The sequence below is a fragment of the Pseudophryne corroboree genome, chromosome 7 (assembly GCF_028390025.1).
Source record: "Pseudophryne corroboree isolate aPseCor3 chromosome 7, aPseCor3.hap2, whole genome shotgun sequence".
In the NCBI taxonomy this organism is placed as follows: domain Eukaryota; kingdom Metazoa; phylum Chordata; class Amphibia; order Anura; family Myobatrachidae; genus Pseudophryne; species Pseudophryne corroboree.
The window spans coordinates 346,523,282-346,551,126 of record NC_086450.1 but is presented as its reverse complement, the minus strand read 5'-3'; the positions used below and the strand labels follow the sequence as shown (position 1 = coordinate 346,551,126).

The window sequence follows — 27,845 nt, the reverse complement described above, 5'->3', positions numbered from 1 at the left end:
GAATGGCAATTTGCTGCAGGAAAACAGTCTAGTATAGCATTGCGGGGTACTGACCGTTCCGGTTTTACCCAATCCCTTTACCATGGTGTCTGATGTTCTACTAGCTGCCTGGTCTGTTAACGCATCTTGGCCCTCATTCCGAGTTGTTCGCTCGGTATTTTTCATCGCATCGCAATGAAAATCCGCTTAGTACGCATGCGCAATGTTCGCACTGCGACTGCGCCAAGTAACTTTGCTATGTAGAAAGTAATTTTACTCACGGCTTTTTCATCGCTCCGGCGATCGTAATGTGATTGACAGGAAATGGGTGTTACTGGGCGGAAACACGGCGTTTCAGGGGCGTGTGGCTGAAAACGCTACCGTTTCCGGAAAAAACGCAGGAGTGGCCGGAGAAGCGGTGGGAGTGCCTGGGCGAACGCTGGGTGTGTTTGTGACGTCAACCAGGAACGACAAGCACTGAACTGATCGCACAGGCAGAGTAAGTCTGAAGCTACTCTAAAACTGCTAAGTAGTTTGTGAGCGCAATATTGCGAATACATCGGTCGCAATTTTAAGATGCTAAGATACACTCCCAGTAGGCGGCGGCTTAGCGTGTGTAACTCTGCTAAATTCGCCTTGCGACCGATCAACTCGGAATGAGGGCCCTTAATTGTACAGCTCTGGCTATTCCCTTCAGCAGCATAATATCAGTAATATCATGCTGCAAAAAACAACTTAGGACCTAGACATGCTCACTTGTCACCAGGCCTGGTGTAGACCATGGCCCACAACTTTCCTACACCTGGTGTAGGTAATACTTGAGCTCGAGTACCACGTAGCCCCCCTAACTGTACCACCGGAGGTACCCATACTACCAGTTGAGAATCGCTGGCATACAGCATTATTTAGGACATTCTGTTTACTGGAGCATTTGTATTGTTGCTAATAGCACTTACCTTGTCTTTTACTGTAATCAAGCTCATCATCCAGGGATGGGTCAAGCATGCAAATGGGTGACGGGATCAGTAGCTGTGTTGGAAGTGTAGCCTGCCGTCTCGATCGTCTATGTATTCCTTTATAGAACATAAGAACAGTTTTAACGCTGTGTAACTAAACAGTGTGTGATTGGTTAAACAAATCTTAATATCTAGGGAGCATAGCAACTATTTTAGAAACATTATACCATAATAATAATAATCATAATAATAATAATAATAATAATAATAATATTTATAATACAAATAATAATGATAATTATAAAATAAAATCATAAAAAAATATAGTATTGTGTAGTTATTATTAGTTACTTCTGTATGAGCAAATGGATAGCTAATGCCAACAGTGTGACCGCCTTCCAAGTGAGAAACTTGACCTCAACCCCCTGTAAAGGCTCGAACCAATCCGACTGCAGGAACTGCAACACCACGTTAAGATCCCAAGGTGCTGTAGGAAGCACAAAGGGAGGCTGCATGTGCAGCACCCCTTTCAAGAAAGTCTGAACCTCAGGGAGGGAAGCCAACTGTTTCTGGAAGAAAACGGACAAGGCCGAAATCTGGACTTTTATGGAGCCCAAACGTAAGGCCACATCCACACCTGCTTGCAGGAAGAGGAGAAACCGCCCAAGTTGAAACTCCACCGTAGGAAACTTTCTGGATTCACACCAAGACACATACTTTTTCCAAATGCGATGGTAATGTTTAGACGTTACTCCTTTCCTAGCCTGTAACAGGGTAGGAATAACCTTTTTCGGAATGCCTTTCCGAGCTAAGATCTGGCATTCAACCTCAATGCCGTCAAACGTAGCTGTGGTAAGTCTTGATATGCGAACGGCCCCTGTTGTAGAAGGTCCTCTCGGATCTTCCAGCAGTTACTCCAGAAGATCCGCGTACCAAGCCCTTCTTGGCCAGTCTGGAGCAATGAGGATCGCCTGAACTCTTGTTCTTTTGATTATTTTGAGAATCCTTGGGATGAGTGGAAGTGTAGGAAACACATACACTAACACGGAGTTACCAGGGCGTCCACCGCCACTGCCTGTGGGTCCCTCGAATTGGAGCAATACCTCCGAAGCCTCTTGTTGAGTCGTGAGGCCATCATGTCTATACGCCCCAAAGACTTGTCACCTCTGCGAACACCTCTGGGTGGAGGCCCCACTCTCCTGGATGTAGATCGTTTCTGCTGAGGTAGTCTGCTTCCCAGTTGTCCACCCCCGGAATGAAGATTGCTGACAGCGCCACCGTGTGTTTTTCCGCCCAGAGGATGATTCTTGTTACCTCTGACATTGCAGCTCTGCTCTTCGTTCCGCCTTGTTGGTTTATGTAGGCCACTGTCGTTACACTGTCTGACTGAACTTGAATGGCTTGATCTTTTAGAAGATGTGCCGCCTGTAGAAGACCATTGTACACGGCTCTTAGTTCCAGAATGTTTATTGGAAGCACGGATTCCAAACCTGACCTTCCTTGGAAGTTTTCCCTTTGAGTGACTGCTCCCCAACCTCTGAGACTTGCATCCGTGGTTAGAAGGATCCAATTCTGAATCTCGAACCTGCGGCCCACCAGTAGGTGAGAAGTCTGCTGCCACCGGAGGAGCGAGATTCTGGCTTTCGGCGACAGACGTATTATATGGTGCATGTGAAGATGAGATCCTGACCATTTGTCCAGGAGATCCAGCTGGAAAGACCGTGCATGAAATCTTCTGTACTATAGAGCCTCGTAGGAGGCAACAATCTTCCCCAGAAGGCGAATGCACTGATGAACCGACACTCGGGCTGGCTTCAGAACATCCCGGACCATTGATTGGATCACCAATGCTTTTTCCACTGGTAGAAACACCCTCTGCACTTCCATGTCAAGAATCATCCCCAGAAAGGACAGTCTTCTCGTCGTCAGGATCCAACCATGAGCCCGAAGCAGTCGAGTCGTGAGAGTAATGGACTGCAACAACTTCTTCCTGGACGATGCTTTTATCAGCAGATCGTCCAGATATGGAAGTATGTTCACACCCTGCTTGCGGTGCAGAAGCATCATCTCTGCCATTACCTTGGTCAACACTCGGTGCCCTGGATAGGCCGAATGGCAGAGCCTGGAACTGATAGTGACAGTCCAAACAGCGCAAACCTGAAGTAAGCCTGGTGTGGCAGCCAAATAGGAATGTGAAGGTATGCATCCTTGATATCCAAGGATACCAGGAATTCCCCCTCCTCTCGACCTGAGATCGCCGCTTTAAGAGATTCCATCTTGAACTTGAATTCCCTCAAATAATAAGAATTTACTTACCGATAATTCTATTTCTCGTAGTCCGTAGTGGATGCTGGGAACTCCGTAAGGACCATGGGGGGGTAGCGGCTCCGCAGGAGACTGGGCACAAAAGTAAAGCTTTAGGACTACCTGGTGTGCACTGGCTCCTCCCCCTATGACCCTCCTCCAAGCCTCAGTTAGGATACTGTGCCCGGACGAGCGTACACAATAAGGAAGGATTTTGAATCCCGGGTAAGACTCATACCAGCCACACCAATCACACCGTATAACCTGTGATCTGAACCCAGTTAACAGCATGATAACAGAGGAGCCTCTGGAAGGATGGCTCACAACAATAATAACCCGATTTTTGTAACAATAACTATGTACAAGTATTGCAGACAATCCGCACTTGGGATGGGCGCCCAGCATCCACTACGGACTACGAGAAATAGAATTATCGGTAAGTAAATTCTTATTTTCTCTGACGTCCTAGTGGATGCTGGGAACTCCGTAAGGACCATGGGGATTATACCAAAGCTCCCAAACGGGCGGGAGAGTGCGGATGACTCTGCAGCACCGAATGAGAGAACTCCAGGTCCTCCTCAGCCAGGGTATCAAATTTGTAGAATTTAGCAAACGTGTTTGCCCCTGACCAAGTAGCTGCTCGGCAAAGTTGTAACGCCGAGACCCCTCGGGCAGCCGCCCAAGATGAGCCCACCTTCCTTGTGGAATGGGATTTTACAGATTTTGGCTGTGGCAGGCCTGCCACAGAATGTGCAAGCTGAATTGTACTACAAATCCAACGAGCAATAGTCTGCTTAGAAGCAGGAGCACCCAGCTTGTTGGGTGCATACAGGATAAACAGCGAGTCAGATTTCCTGACTCCAGCCGTCCTGGAAACATATATTTTCAAGGCCCTGACTACGTCTAACAACTTGGAGTCCTCCAAGTCACTAGTAGCCGCAGGTGCCACAATAGGTTGGTTCAGATGAAACACTGAAACCACCTTAGGGAGAAAATGAGGACGAGTCCTCAATTCCGCCCTGTCTGAATGGAAGATCAGATAAGGGCTTTTACAGGATAAAGCCCGCCAATTCTGACACGCGCCTGGCCGAGGCCAGGGCCAACAACATGACCACTTTCCATGTGAGATATTTTAACTCCACAGATTCAAGTGGCTCAAACCAATGTGACTTTAGGAACCCCAAAACTACATTGAGATCCCCAAGGTGCCACTGGAGGCACAAAAGGAGGCTGTATATGCAGTACCCCTTTTACAAACGTCTGAACTTCAGGAACTGAAGCTAGTTCTTTCTGGAAGAAAATTGACAGGGCCGAAATTTGAACCTTAATGGACCCCAATTTTAGGCCCATAGACACTCCTGTTTACAGGAAATGCAGGAATCGTCCTAGTTGAAATTCCTCCATCGGGGCCTTACTGGCCTCGCACCACGCAACATATTTTCGCCAAATGCGGTGATAATGCTTTGCGGTTACATCCTTCCTGGCTTGATCAGAGTAGGGATGACTTCATCCGGAATGCCTTTTTCCTTCAGGATCCGGTGGTCAACCGCCCTGCCGTCAAACGCAGCCGCGGTAAGTCTTGGAATAGACAGGGTCCTTGCTGGAGCAGGTCCCGTCTTAGAGGTAGAGGCCACGGGTCCTCCGTGAGCATCTCTTGAAGTTCCGGGTACCAAGTCCTTCTTGACCAATCCGGAGCCACGAGTATAGTTCTTACTCCCCTCCGTCTTATAATTCTCAGTACTTTTGGTATGAGAGGAAGAGGAGGTAAACACATACACTGACTGGTACCCCCACGGTGTTACCAGAGCGTCCACAGCTATTGCCTGAGGGTCCCTTGACCTGGCGCAATACCTGTCCAATTTTTTGTTTAGGCGGGACGCCATCATGTCCACCTTTGGTTTTTCCCAATGGTTTACAATCATGTGGAAGACTTCTGGGTGAAGTCCCCACTCTCCCGGGTGGAGGTCGTGCCTGCTGAGGAAGTCTGCTTCCCAGTTGTCCACTCCCGGAATGAACACTGCTGACAATGCTATCACATGATTTTCCGCCCAGCGAAAAATCCTTGCAGCTTCTGCCATTGCCCTCCTGCTTCTTGTGCCGCCCTGTCTGTTTACGTGGGCGACCGCCGTGATGTTGTCCGACTGGATCAGCACCGGCTGACCTTGAAGCAGAGGTCTTGCTTGGCTTAGGGCATTGTAAATGGCCCTTAGCTCCAAAATATTTATGTGAAGTGATGTCTCCAGGCTTGACCACAAGCCCTGGAAATTTCTTCCCTGTGTGACTGCTCCCCAGCCTCGCAGGCTGGCATCCGTGGTCACCAGGACCCAGTCCTGAATGCCGAATCTGCGTCCCTCTAGAAGATGAGCACTCTGCAACCACCACAGGAGAGACACCCTTGTCTTTGGTGACAGGGTTATCCGCTGATGCATCTGAAAATGCGATCCGGACCATTTGTCCAGCAGGTTCCACTGGAAAGTTCTTGCGTGGAATCTGCCGAATGGAATTTCTTCGTAGGAAGCCACCATTTTTCCCAGGACCCTTGTGCACTGATGCACTGACACTTGGCCTGGTTTTAGGAGGTTTCTGACTAGTTCGGATAACTCCCTGGCTTTCTCCTCCGGGAGAAAACACCTTTTTCTGGACTGTGTCCAGGATCATCCCTAGGAATAGAAGGCGTGTCGTCGGGATCAGCTGCGATTTTGGAATATTGGGAATCCAACCGTGCTGCCGCAGCACTATCTGAGATAGTGCTACCCCGACTTCCAACTGTTCCCTGGATCTTGCCCTTATCAGGAGATCGTCCAAGTAAGGGATAACTAAAACTCCCTTCTTTCGAAGGAGTATCATCATTTCGGCCATTACCTTGGTAAAGACCCGGGGTGCCGTGGACAATCCAAACGGCAGCGTCTGAAACTGATAGTGACAGTTCTGTACCACAAACCTGAGGTACCCTTGGAGAAGGGTAAATTGGGACATGTACGTAAGCATCTTTGATGTCCAGAGAGACCATATAGTCCCCTTCTTCCAGGTTTGCAATCACTGCTCTGAGTGACTCCATCTTGAATTTGAACCTTTGTATGTAAGTGTTCAAGGATTTTAGATTTAAAATTGGTCTCACCGAGCCGTCCGGCTTTGGTACCACAAATAGTGTGGAATAGTACCCCTTTCCCTGTTGCAGGAGGGGTACCTTGATTATCACCTGCTGGGAATACAGCCTGTGAATGGCTTGCAATACTGCCTCCCTGTCTGAGGGAGACGTCGGTAAAGCAGACTTTATGAAACGGCGAGGGGGAGACGTCTCGAATTTCTTGAGACGGGCCCCCACCGTGCCTGAGTCCGCTTGTAAAGCCCCAGCGTCATGCTGAGGACTTTGCGGAGGCGGGAGAGGGCTTTTGTTCCTGGGAACTGGCTGTTTGCTGCAGCCTTTTTCCTCTCCCTCTGCCACGGGGCAGAAATGAGGCGCCTTTTGCCCGCTTGCCCTTATGGGGCCGAAAGGACTGCGCCTGATAATACGGCGTCTTCTTAGGTTGAGAAGCTACCTGGGGTAAAAATGTGGATTTTCCAGCAGTTGCCGTGGCTACCAGGTCTGATAGGCCTACCCCAAATAACTCCTCCCCCTTATAAGGCAATACTTCCATGTGCCTTTTAGAATCCGCATCACCTGACCACTGCCGCGTCCATAAACCTCTTCTTGCAGAAATGGACAGCGCGCTAACTCTTGATGCCAGTCGGCAAATATCCCTCTGTGCATCACGCATATATAAAAATGCATCTTTCAAATGCTCTATAACCAGTAATATACTGTCCCTATCTAGGGTATCAATATTTTCAGTCAGGGAATCCGACCACGCCACGCCCGCACTGCACATCCAGGCTGAGGCGATTGCTGGTCGCAGTATAACACCCGTGTGAGTGTATATACATTTTAGGATATTCTCCTGCTTTCTATCGGCAGGTTCCTTTAGGGCGGCCGTATCAGGAGAGGGTAGTGCTACCTGTTTAGACAAGCGTGTGAGCGCTTTATCCACCCTAGGGGGTGTTTCCCAACGTGCCCTATCCTCTGGCGGGAAAGGGTATGATGCCAATAACCTTTTAGGAATTATCAGTTTTTTATCGGGGGAAACCCACGCCTCATCACACACTTCATTTAATTCCTCGGATACAGGAAAAACTACAGGCAGTTTTTTCTCACCAAACATAATACCCTTTTTAGTGGTACTTGTATTATCAGAGATATGCAATACATTTTTCATTGCTGCAATCATGTAACGTGTGGCCCTACTGGAAGTCACGTTTATCTCCTCATCATCGACACTGGAGTCAGTATCCGTGTCTGTGTCTGCCATTTGAGGTAACGGGCGTTTTAAAGCCCCTGATGGCGTTTGAGACCCCTGGACAGGCACAAGCTGAGTAGCCGGCTGTCTCATGTCGTCAACTGTCTTTCGTAAAGAACTGACACTGTCACGCAATTCCTTCCATAAGCTCAGCCACTCAGGTGTCGACTCCCTAGGGGGTGACAACTCTATAATAGGCAATTGCTCCGCCTCCATCTCATTTTCCTCCTCAAACATGTCGACACAATCGTACCGACACACCGCACACACACAGGGAATGCTCTGATAGAGGACAGGACCCCACTAGCCCTTTGGGGAGACAGAGGGAGAGTATGCCAGCACACACCAGAGCGCTATATATAGACAGAAATACCACTATAAAATGTGCTTTTCCCTTTATAGCTGCTGTTAGTATCAAAACTGCGCCAAATTAGTGCCCCCCTCTCTTTTTTACCCTTTTCTGTAGTGCAGGACTGCAGGGGAGAGTTAGGGAGACGTCCTTCCAGCGGAGCTGTGATGGAAAATGGCGCCCGTGTGCTGAGGAGATAGGCTCCGCCCCCTTCTCGGCTGCCTTTTCTCCCGCTTTTTGGTGAGTTCTGGCAGGGGTTAAAATACATCCATATAGCCCTGGGGGTTATATGTGGTGTATTTATGCCAGCCAAGGTGTTTACATTGCTGCTCAGGGCGCCCCCCCCTAGCGCCCTGCACCCTCAGTGACCGAAGTGTGAAGTGTGCCTGAGTAACAATGGCGCACAGCTGCAGTGCTGTGCGCTACCTTGTTGAAGACTGATGTCTTCTGCCGCCGATTTTTCCGGACCTCTTCTTGCTTCTGGCTCTGTAAGGGGGCCGGCGGCGCGGCTCTGGGACCGAGCTCCGAGGCTGGGCCTGTGTTCGGTCCCTCTGGAGCTAATGGTGTCCAGTAGCCTAAGAAGCCCAATCCACTCTGCACGCAGGTGAGTTCGCTTCTTCTCCCCTTAGTCCCTCGATGCAGTGAGCCTGTTGCCAGCAGGTCTCACTGAAAATAAAAAACCTAAAACTAAACTTTCACTAAGAAGCTCAGGAGAGCCCCTAGTGTGCACCCTTCTCGGCCGGGCACAAAAATCTAACTGAGGCTTGGAGGAGGGTCATAGGGGGAGGAGCCAGTGCACACCAGGTAGTCCTAAAGCTTTACTTTTGTGCCCAGTCTCCTGCGGAGCCGCTACCCCCCCATGGTCCTTACGGAGTTCCTAGCATCCACTAGGACGTCAGAGAAATGGATTTAATGATTTGAGGTCCAATATTGGTCTGACCGAACCGTCTGGCTTTGGCACCACAAAAAGGTTTGAATAGTAACCCTTGTTTTCCAGGTGAGATGGAACTTGAACAATGACATTTGCCGTTGCCAATTTTTGAATGGCGTCTTGTAAGATAGCCAGCAAAGCTGGTAAGCCCGATTTGAAAAATCTGTGAGGTGGGAGTTCTTGAAACTCTAGTCTGTACCACTGAGTTACGATATCTTGTACCCAGGGGTCCAGGCCTGAGGATGCTCAGACCTGACTGAAATTTCTTAGACGTGCTCCCACCTGCCCGACCCCCAGGCTGGGAGGTCCACCGTCATGCTGAGGATTTTGAGGAAACAGAACCCGGTTTTCCCCGACCACCTCGGAAGAAGGTGGAAGGGGACTTGGACTTCCTAACCTTTCCGGTCCGAAAGGACTGCATTGTAGACGCAGAGAAGGATTTCTTTGGCGTCGGAGTGGCTGAGGGAAAAATGGTTGACTTACCCGCGGTTGCTTTGGAGATCCACGCATCCAAAGCTTCCCCAAATAGAGCCTGACCTGCGAAGGGTAGGTTCTCCACACTCTTCTTGGATTCCGTATCCGCAGACCATTGGCGCAGCCAGAGTCCCCTGCGCGCCGAGACATCCATGGAAGACGTCTGTGCAGTCAGATTACCAAGGTCCTTCATGGCCTCCACCATGAAACCCGCAGAATCCTGTATGTGACGTAAAAAATTTCAATGTCACTTCAATCCATAGTATCTAAATCCTCTAGTAACGTACCTGACCACTTTACTATGGCTTTAGAAATCCATGCACAAGCAATAGTGGGCCTAAGCGCCACGCCTGAAGCAGTGTATATGGATTAGAGCGTAGTCTCACTCTTGCGGTCTGCCGGCTCTTTCACAGCAGTAGACCCAGGGACAGGTAAAAATAAGATTTTACTTACCGATAAATCTATTTCTCGGAGTCCGTAGTGGATGCTGGGGTTCCTGAAAGGACCATGGGGAATAGCGGCTCCGCAGGAGACAGGGCACAAAAAGTAAAGCTTTTCCGATCAGGTGGTGTGCACTGGCTCCTCCCCCTATGACCCTCCTCCAGACTCCAGTTAGGTACTGTGCCCGGACGAGCGTACACAATAAGGGAGGATTTTGAATCCCGGGTAAGACTCATACCAGCCACACCAATCACACCGTACAACTTGTGATCTAAACCCAGTTAACAGTATGATAACAGCGGAGCCTCTGAAAGATGGCTTCCTTTAACAATAACCCGAATTAGTTAACAATAACTATGTACAACGTATGCAGATAATCCGCACTTGGGATGGGCGCCCAGCATCCACTACGGACTCCGAGAAATAGATTTATCGGTAAGTAAAATCTTATTTTCTCTATCGTCCTAGTGGATGCTGGGGTTCCTGAAAGGACCATGGGGATTATACCAAAGCTCCCAAACGGGCGGGAGAGTGCGGATGACTCTGCAGCACCGAATGAGAGAACTCCAGGTCCTCCTTAGCCAGAGTATCAAATTTGTAAAATTTTACAAACGTGTTCTCCCCTGACCACGTAGCTGCTCGGCAAAGTTGTAATGCCGAGACCCCTCGGGCAGCCGCCCAAGATGAGCCCACCTTCCTTGTGGAGTGGGCCTTTACAGATTTAGGCTGTGGCAAGCCTGCCACAGAATGTGCAAGTTGGATTGTGCTACAGATCCAACGAGCAATCGTCTGCTTAGACGCAGGAGCACCCATCTTGTTGGGTGCATACAATATAAACAACGAGTCAGATTTTCTGACTCCAGCTGTCCTTGCAATATATATTTTTAATGCTCTGACAACGTCCAGTAACTTGGAGTCCTCCAAGTCACTTGTAGCCGCAGGCACTACAATAGGCTGGTTCAGATGAAATGCTGACACCACCTTAGGGAGAAAATGCGGACGAGTTCGCAGTTCTGCCCTGTCCGAATGGAAAATCAGATATGGGCTTTTGTAAGATAAAGCTGCCAATTCTGACACTCTCCTGGCAGAAGCCAGGGCTAGAAGCATGGTCACTTTCCATGTGAGATATTTCAAATCCACCTTTTTTAGTGGTTCAAACCAATGAGATTTTAGGAAGTCCAAAACCACATTTAGATCCCACGGTGCCACTGGAGGCACCACAGGAGGCTGTATATGCAGCACTCCCTTAACAAAGGTCTGGACTTCAGGGACTGAAGCCAATTCTTTTTGAAAGAAAATCGACAGGGCCGAAATTTGAACCTTAATAGATCCCAATTTGAGACCCATTGACAATCCTGATTGCAGGAAATGTAGGAATCGACCCAGTTGAAATTCCTCCGTCGGAGCACTCCGATCTTCGCACCACGCAACATATTTTCGCCAAATTCGGTGATAATGTTGCACGGTTACTTCCTTCCTTGCTTTAATCAAAGTAGGAATGACTTCTTCCGGCATGCCTCTTTCCTTTAGGATCCGGCGTTCAACCGCCATGCCGTCAAACGCAGCCGCGGTAAGTCTTGAAACAGACAGGGACCCTGCTGAAGCAAGTCCCTCCTTAGAGGTAGAGGCCACGGATCTTCCGTGATCATCTCTTGAAGTTCCGGGTACCAAGTCCTCCTTGGCCAATCCGGAACCACTAGTATCGTTCTTACGCCTCTTTGCCGTATAATTCTCAATACTTTTGGTATGAGAGGCAGAGGAGGAAACACATACACCGACTGGTACACCCAAGGCGTTACCAGCGCGTCCACAGCTATTGCCTGCGGATCTCTTGACCTGGCGCAATACCTGTCCAGTTTTTTGTTGAGGCGAGACGCCATCATGTCCACCATTGGTCTTTCCCAACGGGTTACCAGCATGTGGAAGACTTCTGGATGAAGTCCCCACTCTCCCGGGTGAAGATCGTGTCTGCTGAGGAAGTCTGCTTCCCAGTTGTCCACTCCCGGGATGAACACTGCTGACAGTGCTATCACATGATTCTCTGCCCAGCGAAGAATCCTTGCAGCTTCTGCCATTGCCCTCCTGCTTCTTGTGCCGCCCTGTCTGTTCACATGGGCGACTGCCGTGATGTTGTCCGACTGGATCAATACCGGTTTTCCCTGAAGCAGAGGTTCTGCCTGGTTTAGAGCATTGTATATTGCTCTTAGTTCCAGAATGTTTATGTGAAGAGACGTTTCCAGGCTCGTCCATACTCCCTGGAAGTTTCTTCCTTGTGTGACTGCTCCCCAGCCTCTCAGGCTGGCGTCCGTGGTCACCAGGATCCAATCCTGTATGCCGAATCTGCGGCCCTCCAATAGATGAGCACTCTGCAACCACCACAGAAGAGACACCCTTGTCCTTGGAGACAGGGTTATCCGTAGGTGCATCTGAAGATGCGACCCTGACCATTTGTCCAACAGATCCCTTTGGAAAATTCTTGCGTGGAATCTGCCGAATGGAATCGCTTCGTAAGAAGCCACCATTTTTCCCAGGACTCTTGTGCATTGATGTACAGACACCTTTCCTGGTTTTAGGAGGTTCCTGACAAGCTCGGATAACTCCTTGGCTTTTTCCTCCGGGAGAAAAACCTTTTTCTGAACCGTGTCCAGAATCATCCCTAGGAACAGCAGACGAGTTGTCGGCATTAACTGGGATTTTGGAATATTCAGAATCCACCCGTGCTGTTTTAGCACTTCTTGAGACAGTGCTAATCCCATCTCTAGCTGTTCTCTGGACCTCGCCCTTATTAGGAGATCGTCCAAGTATGGGATAATTAATACGCCTTTTCTTCGAAGAAGAATCATCATCTCGGCCATTACCTTTGTAAAGATCCGAGGTGCCGTGGACAATCCGAACGGCAGCGTCTGAAACTGATAGTGACAGTTTTGTACAACGAACCTGAGGTACCCCTGGTGTGAGGGGTAAATTGGAACGTGGAGATACGCATCCTTGATGTCCAAGGATACCATAAAGTTCCCCTCTTCCAGGTTCGCTATCACTGCTCTGAGTGACTCCATTTTGAACTTGAACTTCTTTATGTACAGGTTCAAGGACTTCAGATTTAGAATAGGCCTTACCGAGCCATCCGGCTTCGGTACCACAAAAAGAGTGGAATAATACCCCTTCCCTTGTTGCAGAAGAGGTACCTTGACTATCACCTGCTGAGAGTACAGCTTGTGAATGGCTTCCAACACCGTCTCCCTTTCGGAGGGGGACGTTGGTAAAGCAGACCTCAGGAAACGGCGAGGTGGATCTGTCTCTAATTCCAACCTGTATCCCTGAGATATTATCTGCAGGATCCAGGGATCTACTTGCGAGTGAGCCCACTGCGCGCTGTAATTTTTGAGACGACCGCCCACCGTCCCCGAGTCCGCTTGAGAAGCCCCAGCGTCATGCTGAGGCTTTTGTAGAAGCCGAGGAGGGCTTCTGATCCTGGGAAGGAGCTGCGTGTTGCTGTCTCTTCCCTCGACCTTTGCCTCGTGGCAAATATGAATAGCCCTTTGCTCTCTTATTTTTAAAGGAACGAAAGGGCTGCGGTTGAAAAGTCGGTGCCTTTTTCTGTTGGGGAGTGACTTGAGGTAGAAAGGTGGATTTCCCGGCTGTAGCCGTGGCCACCAAATCTGATAGACCGACTCCAAATAACTCCTCCCCCTTATACGGCAAAACTTCCATATGCCGTTTTGAATCCGCATCGCCTGTCCACTGTCGCGTCCATAAAGCTCTTCTGGCCGAAATGGACATAGCACTTACCCGTGATGCCAGTGTGCATATATCCCTCTGTGCATCACGCATATAAAGAAATGCATCCTTTATTTGTTCTAACGACAGTAGAATATTGTCCCTGTCCAGGGTATCAATATTTTCAATCAGGGATTCTGACCAAACTACCCCCGCACTGCCCATCCAGGCAGTTGCTACAGCTGGTCGTAGTATAACACCTGCATGTGTGTATATACTTTTTTGGATATTTTCCATCCTCCTATCTGATGGATCTTTAAGTGCGGCCGTCTCAGGAGAGGGTAACGCCACTTGTTTAGATAAGCGTGTTAGCGCCTTGTCCACCCTAGGAGGTGTTTCCCAGCGCTCCCTAACCTCTGGCGGGAAAGGGTATAATGCCAATAATTTCTTTGAAATTATCAGCTTTTTATCAGGGGCAACCCACGCTTCATTACACACGTCATTTAGTTCTTCTGATTCAGGAAAAACTATAGGTAGTTTTTTCATACCCCACATAATACCCTGTTTAGTGGTACCTGTAGTATCAGCTAAATGTAACGCCTCCTTCATTGCCAAAATCATATAACGTGTGGCCCTACTGGAAAATACGGTTGATTCGTCACCGTCACCACTGGAGTCATCGCCTGTGTCTGGGTCTGTGTCGACCGACTGAGGCAAAGGGCGTTTCACAGGCCCTGACGGTGTTTGAGTCGCCTGGACAGGCACTAATTGATTGTCCGGCCGTCTCATGTCGTCAAACGACTGCTTTAGCGTGTTGACACTATCCCGTAGTTCCATAAATAAAGGCATCCATTCTGGTGTCGACCCCCTAGGAGGTGACATCCCCATATTTGGCAATTGCTCCGCCTCCACACCAATATCGTCCTCATACATGTCGACACACACGTACCGACACACAGCAGACACACAGGGAATGCTCCTAATGAAGACAGGACCCACTAGCCCTTTGGGGAGACAGAGGGAGAGTTTGCCAGCACACACCAAAAGCGCTATATATATATCAGGGATAGCCTTATAATAAGTGCTCCCCTATAGCTGCTTTGTTATATAAAAATATCGCCATAAATTTGCCCCCCCTCTCTGTTTTACCCTGTTTCTGTAGTGCAGTGCAGGGGAGAGACCTGGGAGCCGTCCTGACCAGCGGAGCTGTGAGAGGAAATGGCGCCGTGTGCTGAGGAGATAGGCCCCGCCCCTTTTCCGGCGGGCTCGTCTCCCGCTATTTTGAGAAATCAGGCAGGGGTTAAATATCTCCATATAGCCTCTAGGGCTATATGTGAGGTATTTTTAGCCTTTATAGGTACTCATTTTGCCTCCCAGGGCGCCCCCCTCCCAGCGCCCTGCACCCTCAGTGACTGCCGTGTGAAGTGTGCTGAGAGGAAAATGGCGCACAGCTGCAGTGCTGTGCGCTACCTTTAGAAGACTGCAGGAGTCTTCAGCCGCCGATTCTGGACCTCTTCTGTCTTCAGCATCTGCAAGGGGGCCGGCGGCGCGGCTCCGGTGACCATCCAGGCTGTACCTGTGATCGTCCCTCTGGAGCTTGATGTCCAGTAGCCAAGAAGCCAATCCATCCTGCACGCAGGTGAGTTGACTCCTTCTCCCCTCAGTCCCTCGCTGCAGTGATCCTGTTGCCAGCAGGAATCACTGTAACATAAAAAACCTAGCTAAACTTTCTCTAAGCAGCTCTTTAGGAGAGCCACCTAGATTGCACCCTTCTCGGCCGGGCACAAAAATCTAACTGGAGTCTGGAGGAGGGTCATAGGGGGAGGAGCCAGTGCACACCACCTGATCGGAAAAGCTTTACTTTTTGTGCCCTGTCTCCTGCGGAGCCGCTATTCCCCATGGTCCTTTCAGGAACCCCAGCATCCACTAGGACGATAGAGAAACCACATTTTTAGACAATCTAGAAACAAAAGCGTCTACTATAGGAGGGTTTTCCCACTTTTTCCTATCCTCTTCAGGGGAAGGAAAAGCAACCAGAACGCTTTTTGTGATCTGGATTTTTTTTCTCTGGGTTCTCCCAGTATTTTTCAAATACTGCGTTTAATTCCCTAGACGCAGGAAAGGTAAGGGAGACTTTCTTATTGTCTGTAAAGAAAGCCTCCTCAACCTGTTCAGGTACCTTGTCAGTAATGTGTAAAACATCCCGAATGGCCTCAATCATTAGCTGCACCCCTTTAGCAAGGGATGCCTCCCCCGCAGAATGTCCCCATCACCGTCACCCGTATCAGAGTCGGTATCAGTGTCGTCTTGCATTACCTGGGCAAGAGCACGCTTTTGGGGGCATATACCAGCGGACTTAGATGAGGTAGTGGGAGATGAATACGACAAAGCCTCCACAGATTGTTTTTAAACCTGTGTTTCAGTCTCATAATGAGCTATCCTAGATAAAATCTGGGATATCATCCCTTTAATAAAATAGAACCCAAGCCACTTGGGTTCGGGTTCAGAGGGCTGAGACAGTGAATTGCATTCCTGAGTATATGGAATGGACTCTTCCGGAGAAGATACATACTTTGCAGCACAAGATACAGAGTCCCTAGACATGGTAATGTGAGATATATAGCACACACACACACACACACACGGAAATGTCAGACACAGTTTTCCCCAAGTACCTTCAGAGAGACACAGAGTTATGGAGCCAGCCCACACAGCGCCCCAGTAGACAGTTATTAAATAATTGCCTGGTGCTAACTGTGCAACCTTAATAGACTACACAGTAATGTACACTCTCCCCCCCCCCCCCCTTCCCCCTTCAGTGCTCCCTGTCAGCGTCTCTGTATGTGATCTGCAGGGAGAAAATGGCGCTGGTGAGCTGCTGGATCCGCTCTGAGGAGAAGCTCCACCCCCTAAAATGGCACGTCTTCCTGCACTTTTAAAGATTATACTGGCCTGAGGTAATCAATGCTAGCAGCAGTACAGTGTCCCTGATAGCTTCTGTGACCAGTGTAAGGGTGTCTGCACTGGCCCAGGGAGACGCTCACAGCGCCGCATCTCTGTGCCTCTGAGCCCTCCTGAGCGCAGCAGCAGCGCTGCGCTCCCACCCTGATGCTGCCATTCTCACCGGATCCCCGCTTGTCGGGTAACCGGTGTCCAACTCACCACCGACGTCTTCTGGCTCTGTTAAGGGGTGGCGGCAGTGCTGCGGGAGCAGGCGTTCGCCTCGGGGGCTTGCGATCGACACCCTCAGGAGCTCAGTGTCCTGTCAGCGAAGATAGTGACCATTAACCTCAGAGGGTTGGACACTACTCCCCCCCTAATCCCACAAAGTAGGGAGGCTGTTGCCAGCAGCCTCCCTGTGTCTAACTCTAAACAAAAAACAATAAAACTAGAAAAACTCCTGTGGAGCTCCCCTAGCTGTGACCGGCTCCTCCGGGCACATTTTCTAAACTGAGTCTGGTAGGAGGGGCATAGAGGGAGGAGCTAGCCCACACTATTAAACTCTTAAAGTGCCCATGGCTCCTAGTGGACCCGTCTATACCCCATGGTACTAATGTGGACCCCAGCATCCTCTAGGACGTAAGAGAAATACCGGCAGACAGAATCCTGACCGCTGGCTGGTTACCCCTCTAGGGTGGTGGTCCACGACACCACCCGGAGGGGAATAGAAACCTGTGGCGACCGAAGCGTGGTGAGCGCAGCAAGGCCACGAGGGGACACGCTGCGCTCGCTGCTGGGATCCCAGCTGTCGGGCTCCCGGCGTTTGTCTCCTGTCTGCCGGGATCTCGTCACAGCTACTGCAGGAACGTCTTCTCTGCCTGAAACTGGAGTTCATCGAAGTGCTTTGTTACAATAGTTCTTTGTTTCTTCCTTTCAGACTCTTCTTAATATGTTTTACTTGTATTACCCTGTCAGAAGCTATACCCTATAATTACAGTTCAGTGGAGGTACATGGTAGAATGGATAGCATGTAAAAGAAAATATTCATGGCAACCTGTGCCAGAATATGTTTGTAACCTGTAACTAAGTAACACAAACTCAAGAACTTGAAAAGTAATTTATGACTCCCATGAAATATATTTCTCCTAGGTAGGCAACCTTTACGGGCAATGCAATCCTGCAGAGAACATTGTCATTGGCTACTGGATGAAACACAATATGTACTATACATGCCCCTTTCCTTATACAATGGAACAAAAATCCTGGAAAATGAACCATATACAAAACACAACTATTCATATCTGTGGTTGCAGAAATATTCTGATTATTGTCATATTCTTCAAAAATCAGATAATGAACCTTAATAGAGACACATGTAACAAACACAGGTATATGATTATTGAAATATGCATCTGACATATAACGTTGTATCCCAAACAGGATCCCAAGCAGCATGGATTTACTGGGGGGAAATCATGTCAAACAAACCTTATTGACTTTTTGACTGGGTGACCAAAGTAATAGATAAAGAGTGTGCCATAGATATAGCTTATCTAGACTTTAGGAAGGCTTGTGACACTGTCCCACATCGCAGACTGCTAAATAAACTCAAAATCATAGGATTGGATTCTAAGGGTGTGTACACACGGTGAGATCCCTGCTATGTTCGATTTTGACTATGCGATTTCCCTTGAACTCCCCCAGAGACCAGATAGCACAGATTGTACAGATTTTGACTATCTGTGCTTGAGATTTTGTCTATGTACGATTTTGACTAAGTGCCAATTTTTACTATACTTTGTACTAGATTGTACACTAGATAGTCAAGATTGACTTGCCTGCACAGTCTATCTAGCCTTACGATACCGACCCCACGGGAGCGCGCATCGGGATCGAATCTGTATCGCAAGCTGCCTAGCACCATGAGATATGCACTAACTTTTCATAAGATTTTGACTATATAGTCAAAATCTCACAGATTTATCTCACCATGTGTACACACCCTAAGATGTTGAATTGAAAAGATCTTGGTTGCAGGATAGAAAACAGAGAGTTGTAGTAAATGTAGTAAATTCACAGGAGGGAAATGTTACCAGTGAAGTACCCCAGGGATCTGCATTTGGATTAGTACTTTTAATATCTTTATTGGTGACATTGCAAATGGTAGATGACACAAAGGTAAGCAACAGGGTAGACACACCAGGAGGGGTAAAACAAATGATTGATGATCTACAGACGGAGCCACGCTCATTGAGGGTGGCTACATTGCAGGCGGGGGCAGGCGGGGGCACCCGGGCGCGCCTGCGAGCACACAGAGACACTCCCATTCACTTTGAATGGGGCGCGTGCATGTCTACGATGCACGCACGTCCCATTCATGCCTGGGAGTCTGCCTCGCATTCAGTCGCAGATGGAGCCACGATTAGCGTGGCTCCATCTGTAGGTAGACTAGAAGGATGGTCAAGAGTGTGGCAATTACAGTTTAATGCCAAACAATGCAAAATCAAGGCTTGGGTCTCAAAAATCCAAAGGCTAAATAAAGTATTAATGGCACTATACTGGAAACTACTGAGGAGGAAAGGGATCTAGGAGTCATTATGTCAGGTGAATTAAAGGCAGGTAAGCAATGTAACAAGGCAATGAGGAAAGCAAGTCAGATGCTTGGCTGCATTGGGAGAGGAATCAGCAGCAAAAAGAAAGAAGTAATAATGCCACTGTATAGGTCATTGGTACGGCCTCATCTAGAATACAGTGTTCAGTTCTGGAGGCCATATCTTCAGAAAGATATAAATACATCAGAGATCGTACAAAGAAGGGCAACTAAAATGGTGCATGGCCTACATCATAAAACTTACCCGGAAAGACAAAAAAATCTGAGTAGATATAGTTTGGAGCCAGAGGGTACCCGTGTGCAGTCTCTATGTGTGGGCCCCCTCCTCTTCCGTAGCCGGCAGCGCGCAGTTAGCGCTCTGAGCACTGAGACCGCGCCATATTATCGGAGTCCTGCGCATGCACTGTAGACTTTGGCACTGTGCCAGAGTCTCTAGTGCTCAGTGCGCTAGCAGTGGCGGTGCCGACTACGGGACGGGAGGGGGCCCACACATGGTCACCGATGGACACCGGAAAAATAAGTATAGAAGAAATGGGTGCAGTGTGTGCGGTGTGGGCCCCCTCTGGACCTAGGGGCCCGTGTGCACCGCATACATTGCCCCCATTATAGATATGCCACTGTTTGGAGCAGAGAAGGGAAAGGAGACATGATAGAAACTTTCAAATACATCCGAGTTTAAATTAGGTCCAGAATGGAAACATTCTACAAATGAAGAAAAGTATTAAAATACAAGGACATGCACTGAAACTGGATGGTGGTAGGCTTAGTGAAAATTTGAGGAAAAAATGACTGCACAGAAAGGGTAGTAGACAAGTGGAATAGCCTCCCATCAGAGGTGGTAGAGGCAAAGACAGTAGAGCAATTTAAGCATGCATGAGACAGATATAAGGATATCCTCACAAAGAAATAAGAATGAAATAGGGTTGAGGTAACAACATGGCTGAAAAGGCGGCTGACTAGATGGGCCAAATGGTTCTTATCTGCTGTCAAATTCTATGTTTCTATCCAATTTCTTTGCCTAATTGTTACAGGCAGCGGTGTCTCAAATAATCTATGTATTATAATAGTGATTGCTGCTATTTGGGTATAAACAGTTATCTTTGAATATACTGCATTGAGAACAGTTCTACCATTCACAGTAAATGTGATTTACTTATTGTTGCTTCAATAAGAGCTAATACTTATGAACTAAAACATCAGAATATCATTCATCCAATTACAGCAATCATACTGCTTGGCTTCCAGCAACATATTCCTATATATGTCATTTTTTAAATGTATGGGTATCTGGTTTTTAAGATATGTTAATTGAATAAATTATTATGTGTATTCCATCTATGCTCGGCTAATCTGTATTCATACCTTCTTGTGATACATCAGTGGCATTGTCAATACCCTGTCTGGAATCAATATAAGAAGGCCCCTGGTTTAGGTCCTGTTGAAAGGCAGGATTATCTAGGAAAGAAAACAAATTACAATTTGTGGAAGAAGTAATGCAAGTATGTAACCAATGACATTTTCGCTATTGCAGTTATATTTTGTAAGAATGTACTGTATGTGTTCCAAATACTGTAAGTAGCTGTAAACTAGCTGGAAAAGAATCAATTTAAACCTGCAGTCATGGTGGCCATTTCTCATGGGATGTCATGAATTAAGACTCACGAATTCCGCTTCCCAGACTCCTCAGACAATTTTAAAACAAGGGCACTTGGCTACTTTCAACATGAAAGTTTTGATGACAAAAATGGTGCCTCTTCCGTACTTTTGTGAGAACATCTTAACTCTTCAACTCCACCCCCCCCCCCCCCCACACACACACACACACACACACACACACATCACCCATGCAAGCTGCTGTGCATATGCAGGCCACTTTGCTCTGAAACCTAAAACATGAAGTGTCCTGGGCCTTTTAATGGGAACTATGAATATGCAAATATATGCCAAATGGAGCACATCTAAATATAAGTGCCATTTTTTATGGAAAGTATGTGCATATTAAGATGGCAGCAGAGGAGGGTTCAGAAATGTGCATTTTCTGATAGGAAGGTCTTGGTGGATTGGGAAGATCCTAACTAAAAAGGACTGATTTTATTTATTTATTTATTTATTTAGTTAGTTAGTTAGTTAGTTAGTTAGTTAGTTTGTTAGTTAGTTATTACTTTCAACTGCCCTTTTTTCAATCCACCCATTGGGGGTAATTCCAAGTTGATCGCAGCAGGATTTTTGTTAGCAATTGGGCAAAACCATGTGCACTGCAGGGGAGGCAGATATAACATGTGCAGAGAGAGTTAAATTTGGGTGGGGTGTGTTCAATCTGCAATCTAATTTGAAGTAAAAATAAAGCAGCCAGTATTTACCCTGCACAGAAATAAAATAACCCACCCAAATCTAACTCTTTCTGCACATGTTATATCTGCCTCCCCTGCAGTGCACATGGTTTTGCCCAATTGCTATCAAAAATCCTGCTGCGATCAACTTGGAATTACCCCCATTGAGTCCCACATATCAAGAGACATTCAACTGGAAACCTACTTCTGTACTAGGTTGGCATAAATCAGACCTGCTGTTGTGCATACTTACGTCCCATTATAGGCCCTCATTCCGAGTTGATCTCTTGCTGCCGTTTTTCGCAGCATAGCGATCATGCTAAAAACCGGCTGTTCTGCGCATGCGTATGGGCCGCAGGGCGCACGCGCCAATTAATATCACACAAAACTAAGCAATTTTACACAGGGGCATGCAACGCTTTTCAGTCGCTCTGCTGATCGGTGAGTGATTGACAGGAAGTGGGTATTTCTGGGCGGAAACTGACCGTTTTCCTGGAGTGTGCTAAAAAACGCAGTCTGGCTAAAACGCAGGAGTGGCTGGGGAAACGGCTGGCCGAACGCAGGGCGTGTGTGTGACGTCAAAGCAGGAACTAAACGGACTGAGGTGATCGCAATGTAGGAGTAGCTCTGGAGCTACTCAGAAACTGCAGGAAAAGATTTTCAAGCAATTCTTCTAACCTTTCGATCGCACTTCTGCTAAGCTAAGATACACTCCCAGAGGGTGGCGGCCTAGCGTGTGCACTGCTGCTAAAAGTAGCTAGCGAGCGATCAACTCGGAATGATAGCCATAGTACACAGATGTAATTCGGCAGTATTAGTAGTAAAATCTAAGTCACATTATTCTATTCATAAACAACAGAATGGAATGGAGTTTCATATACAATTCCATTTTCCATATAAATGCTATGAAATAAAAACATCCTCATTTCATCCTAATATCCGATTCCAATAAAAATGCTTCCTGCACTATTCATCAACAAAAATGGCAAATAAGGGATCCAAAACGACTGCTATAACTCAATATTACATACTGTAGCCAGGCATACCCAGGCATTCCCAACCGCGGTCCTCGAGACACACCAACAGTGCGGGTTTTAGTGATATCCAGGCTGCAGCACAGATGGTTAAATCAAAATAACTGAGCTACTAATTAAGTCACCTGTGCTGAAGCCTGGATATCGCTAAAACCTGCACTGTTATAGTGTGCCTTGAGGACCGAGGTTGGGAAACACTGCACTACCCTAATGAGTTACGTAGTACTATCAGCTGGAGGGGTCCATATGTAAGCGTACAGAAGCGGCTAGACGGTGGCAGTACTGCTGGTTTTAATCAGAATTATCATTGTCATCACTTATCTTCACAGCAGGCCTTCTTAAGGGGGGTACTCACGGAGTGATCGCTGCTTAAAATCTAAGCAATCTAACTAGATTGCTTAGATTTTAAGCAGTGATCACTCTGTGTGTACCCTCACAGCGATAGCGATGCGCAGCCCCGCGCATCGCTATCACTGGTTCTAGATTGGCCTGCATGCAGGCCAATCTAGCAGGTCGCTCACTTCACCCGCTGGGTGAAATGAGCGCCCCCCCCCCCCCCCCCCCCCCGTCTCGCCCCGCACGCTCAGCACACATCACTCCCCACATCTATCGGTGAGTACTGGCCTTAAGAAGCATAGCTGGGGATGTGTCAAAATCTCATCAGGTCACATCTCCAAAGGAATGTGCCATTTTATGTGTACATGCTCTAATTGTACGGTTTACAAATTGCCTACTCTCAGGTGTAACGGGGGATACGGTCGTTAGGTCGACACAGCTTAGGTCGACAGTCATTAGGTCGACCACTGAAGGTCAACAATGACATTAGGTCGACATGGGCATTAGGTCGACATGAGGTTTTTTTAAAAAGAAAATATTTTTGGACTTTTTCATATTTCCGATCCACGTGGATTTCAATTGGGAACGGTAAGCGAGCCATGCGAGGGGACACGGTGCACTAATTGGGTTCCCCGTCACTTTACAAAGAAAACGACACCAAAAAAAGTAAAAAAACTCATGTTGACCTTTTCACCTGTCGACCTAGTACATGTCGACCTAATGCCCATGTTGATCTAGTGCATGTCGACCTAATGCCCATGTCGACCTTCAGTGGTCAACCTAATGACTGTCGACCTAAGGTGCGTCGACCCAACGACCCATACCCTATAAGGGGCAGCTAGTCTAACATATACAAAGCTATAGATATGGACTTTGTATGCGTGCTCATTATACAAATGTGACTGTCTATGCTAATACTATGAAAATTTACATAAATCCAACTCTAATAAGGACCATTAAGGTTCAATTGTTGTAGCAAATGCAGCAGCTGTGTTTTTATTGTTTATTTCTTATTTGCTTTCTCAACCTTCACTACGCTTCAAATAAGGTATAATTTCTATAGAATAGAAAACCTAATGCACTAACCTATACACAGAACAATTTTACCCAAGATCCAAGCAACTTTATTACTTTCTCAGTGAAGAAATGATTTTGAGAACATCTGATTTCTAGTGTACACAGCAGTGATTTATCATTCCCTTCTGAACGATTATCCAAAGTCTCGTCACAAAGTTGACGTTATTAAGTAATAGGATTTTAATACCTACCAGTAAATCCTTTTCTCTTAGTCCGTAGAGGATGCTGGGGATGCTTCAAGAACCATGGGGTATAGACGGGATCCGCAGGAGACATGGGCACTTTAAGACTTTGAATGGGTGTGAACTGGCTCCTCCCTCTATGCCCCTCCTCCAGACTCCAGTTATAGGAACTGTGCCCAGGGAGACGGACATTTCGAGGAAAAGGATTTATTTAATTATTTTAAACTAAGGTGAGATACATACCAGCTAACACCTCCAACACGCCATACAACATGGCATTCAACAAACAACGCATGCAACGGCATGACCAACAACAGTCACAGATTGACTGAACTCAACGCAACATGAGCGTAACTATAACCAAACTGCAGATACAGCACGCACTGGGACGGGCGCCCAGCATCCTCTACGGACTAAGAGAAAAAGATTTATCGGTAGGTATTAAAATCCTATTTTCTCATACATCCTAGAGGATGCTGGGGATGCTTCAAGAACCATGGGGTTTATACCAAAGCTCTAGAACGGGCGGGAGAGTGCAGATGACTCTGCAGCACCGATTGACCAAACAAGAGGTCCTCATCGGCCAAGGTATCAAACTTGTAAAACTTCGCAAAGGTGTTTGATCCCGACCAAGTAGCAGCTCGGCAAAGTTGTAACGCCGAGACTCCACGGGCAGCCGCCCAGGATGAGCCCACCTTTCTGGTAGAATGGGCTTTCACCGATTTCGGTAACGGCAATCCAGCCGTAGAATGAGCCTGCTGGATCGTATTACAAATCCAGCGCGCAATAGTCTGCTTAGAAGCAGGAGCCCCAATCTTGTTGGGAGCCCACAGGACAAACAGAGCCTCTGTTTTCCCAATCTGAGCCGTTCTGGCGACATAAATTTTCAAAGCTCTGACCACATCAAGAGACTTCGACTCCGCCAAGGCGTCAGTAGCCACTGGCACCACAATAGGCTGGTTTACGTGAAACGATGAAACCACTTTTGGTAGAAATTGCTGACGAGTTCTCAACTCCGCTCTATCTGCATGGAAGATTAAATAGGGGCTTTTGTGAGACAAAGCCGCCAACTCAGACACCCGCCTTGCGGATGCCAAGGCCAACAGCATGACCACTTTCCAAGTAAGGAATTTTAACTCAACCTTGCGCAAAGGTTCAAACCAATGTGATTGCAAGAATTGCAACACCACATTAAGATCCCACGGTGCCACAGGAGGCACAAATGGAGGTTGTATGTGCAGCACGCCTTTTACGAAGGTCTGAACTTCTAGAAGAGAAGCCAATTCTTCCTGAAAAAAGATCGACAAGGCCGAAATCTGTACTTTAATAGACCCTTACTTCTGGCCCGCTTCAACACCTGTTTGTAGGAAATGGAGCAAACGCCCCAGGTGAAATTCTTCCATAGGAGTCTTCTTGGATTCACACCAAGACACATATTTCCTCCAAATACGGTGGTAATGCTTTGCCGTTACTTCTTTTCTAGCCTGAAGAAGTGTGGGAATGACTTCACTGGGAATACCCTTTCGGGCTAGGATTTGGCGTTCAACCGCCACGCCGTCAAACGCAGCCGCGGTAAGTCCTGATACACGCACGGCCCCTGTTGTAACAGGTCCTCCTGAAGAGGAAGATCTGGATACCAGGCCCTTTTTGGCCAATCCGGAACAATGAGGATCGCCGGAACCCTTGTTCTTTTTATAATTTTTATCACCTTTGGAATGAGTGGAAGTGGAGGGAACACATATACCGATGGAAACACCCACGGTGTCACTAGGGCATCCACCGCTATCGCTTGAGGGTCCCTTGACCTGGAACAATATCTCTGAAGTTTCTTGTTGAGGCGGGACGCCATCATGTCTACTTGAGGAACTCCCCATCGACTTGTCACTTCTGCAAAGACCTCTGGATGAACACCCCACTCTCCTGGATGGAGATCGTGTCTGCTGAGGAAGTCTGCTTCCCAGTTGTCCACTCCTGGAATGAAGACTGCTGACAGAGTGCTGGCATGTCTTTCCGCCCAGCGAAGAATCTTCGTGGCCTTGGCCATCGCCGCTCTGCTCCTTGTTCCGCCTTGGCGGTTTATGTACGCCACCGCTGTCACGTTGTCTGACTGAATCAAGACAGGCAGACCTTGATGTTCTGCTTGCAGTATGTCGTTGTAAATGGCTCTTAATTCCAGAATGTTTATGTATAGACAAGCTTCCTGGCTTGACCACTTTCCCTGAAAGTTTCTTCCCTGTGTGACTGCTCCCCAGCCTCGGAGGCTTGCATCTGTGGTCACCAGGATCCAATCTTGAATCCTTAACCTGCGTCCCTCCAGAAGGTGAGAACTGTGCAGCCACCACAGAAGGGAGATTCTGGTCCTGGAAGATAGAATTATTTTCCGGTGCATGTCCAGGTGAGACCTGGACCACTGGTCCAACAGGTTCCACTGAAACACCCTGGCATGGAACCTGCCATACGGAATGGCCTCGTAGGCCGCCACCATCTTCCCCAGCAACCGAGTGCATTGAAGAACTGACACCTTTGCCGGTTTCAGAATCTGTTTTACCATGTTCTGTATTTCCAGAGCTTTTTCCACTGGAAGAAAAACTCTCTGCAATTCTGTATCCAGAATCATACCCAGGAACGACAGCCGTGTCGTCGGATCCAACTGTGATTTTGGTAAATTTAGGAGCTAACCATGTTGTTGCAGAATCGTCAGTGAAAGGGCAACATTCTTCAGCAATTGCTCTTTGGACCTCGCCTTTATGAGGAGATCGTCCAAGTACGGGATAATTGTGATTCCCTGCTTGCGCAGGAGAACCATCATTTCCGCCATTACTTTGGTGAAAATCCTCGGAGCCGTGGACAGACCAAACGGCAACGTCTGAAACTGGTAATGACAATCCTGCACAGCAAATCTCAGGTAAGCCTGATGTGGAGGATATATGGAGACATGCAAGTAGGCATCTTTTATGTCGACCGACACCATAAAATCCCCCTCTTCCAGACTGGAGATCACTGCTCGGAGAGATTCCATCTTGAATTTTAATTTTTTTAGAAAGAAATTGAGGGATTTTAGGTTCAGAATCGGTCTGACTGAGCCATCCGCCTTCGGGACCACGAACAGGCTCGAATAAAAGCCTTCCCCCTGTTGTGACGGGGGCACTGTGACAATTACTTAATTTTGACACAACTTTAGTATCGCAGCGCTTACTATCTCCCTTTCTCGAAGAGAAGCTGGCAAGGCCGATTTGAAAAATCGGTGAGGGGGCACGTCTTGAAACTCCAACCTGTATCCTTGGGTTACTATTTCTACTATCCAAGGATCCAGGTCCGAGTGCACCCAGACCTGACCGAAGAGTTGGAGACGTGCCCTCACCGGTGCGGACTCCCGCAGAAGAGCCCCAGCGTCATGCGGTGGATTTGGTAGAAGCCGGAGAGGACTTCTGCTCTTGGGAACTTGCCACAGCCTGTGACCTTTTTCCCCTTCTTCTCCCCCTCACAGCAAGGAAGGAGGACCCACGTCCTTTTTTGAACTTATTGGGCCGAAAGGACTGCATCTGATAGTGAGGCGATTTCTTCTGCCGTGCAGGAACATAAGGTAAAAATGAAGACTTACCCGCAGTAACCGTAGACACCAGGTCAGTGAGGCCGTCACCAAACAAGACCCTACCGTTAAACGGTAGAGACTCCATCGCCTTCTTAGAGTCAGCGTCAGCATTCCATTGATGAATCCACAATGCTCTCCTTGCTGAGACTGCCATGGCATTGGCCCTTGATCCCTTACAGCTTCTTTTAAATATGCTGCAGCATCCCTGATGTGACCCAGAGTCAAAAGCACACTACCCCTGTCTAGGGTATCTACCTC

At 47.8% G+C, this 27,845-nt stretch overlaps 1 protein-coding gene across 3 annotated transcripts in view; it reads right to left on the bottom strand.

Moving 5' to 3' along the window:
• Positions 1–27,845, bottom strand: part of TMC5 (transmembrane channel like 5) — a 383,751-nt gene that overhangs the window by 163,851 nt on the left and 192,055 nt on the right. For all 3 annotated transcript variants that reach the window (XM_063934401.1, XM_063934400.1, XM_063934399.1), the window contains 2 exons: positions 20,399–20,491; positions 936–1,052 (listed from right to left, as the gene is read on the bottom strand). In XM_063934401.1, the coding sequence (XP_063790471.1) occupies positions 936–1,052; positions 20,399–20,491 (210 nt within the window). The remainder of the gene's footprint in view (positions 1–935; positions 1,053–20,398; positions 20,492–27,845) is intronic.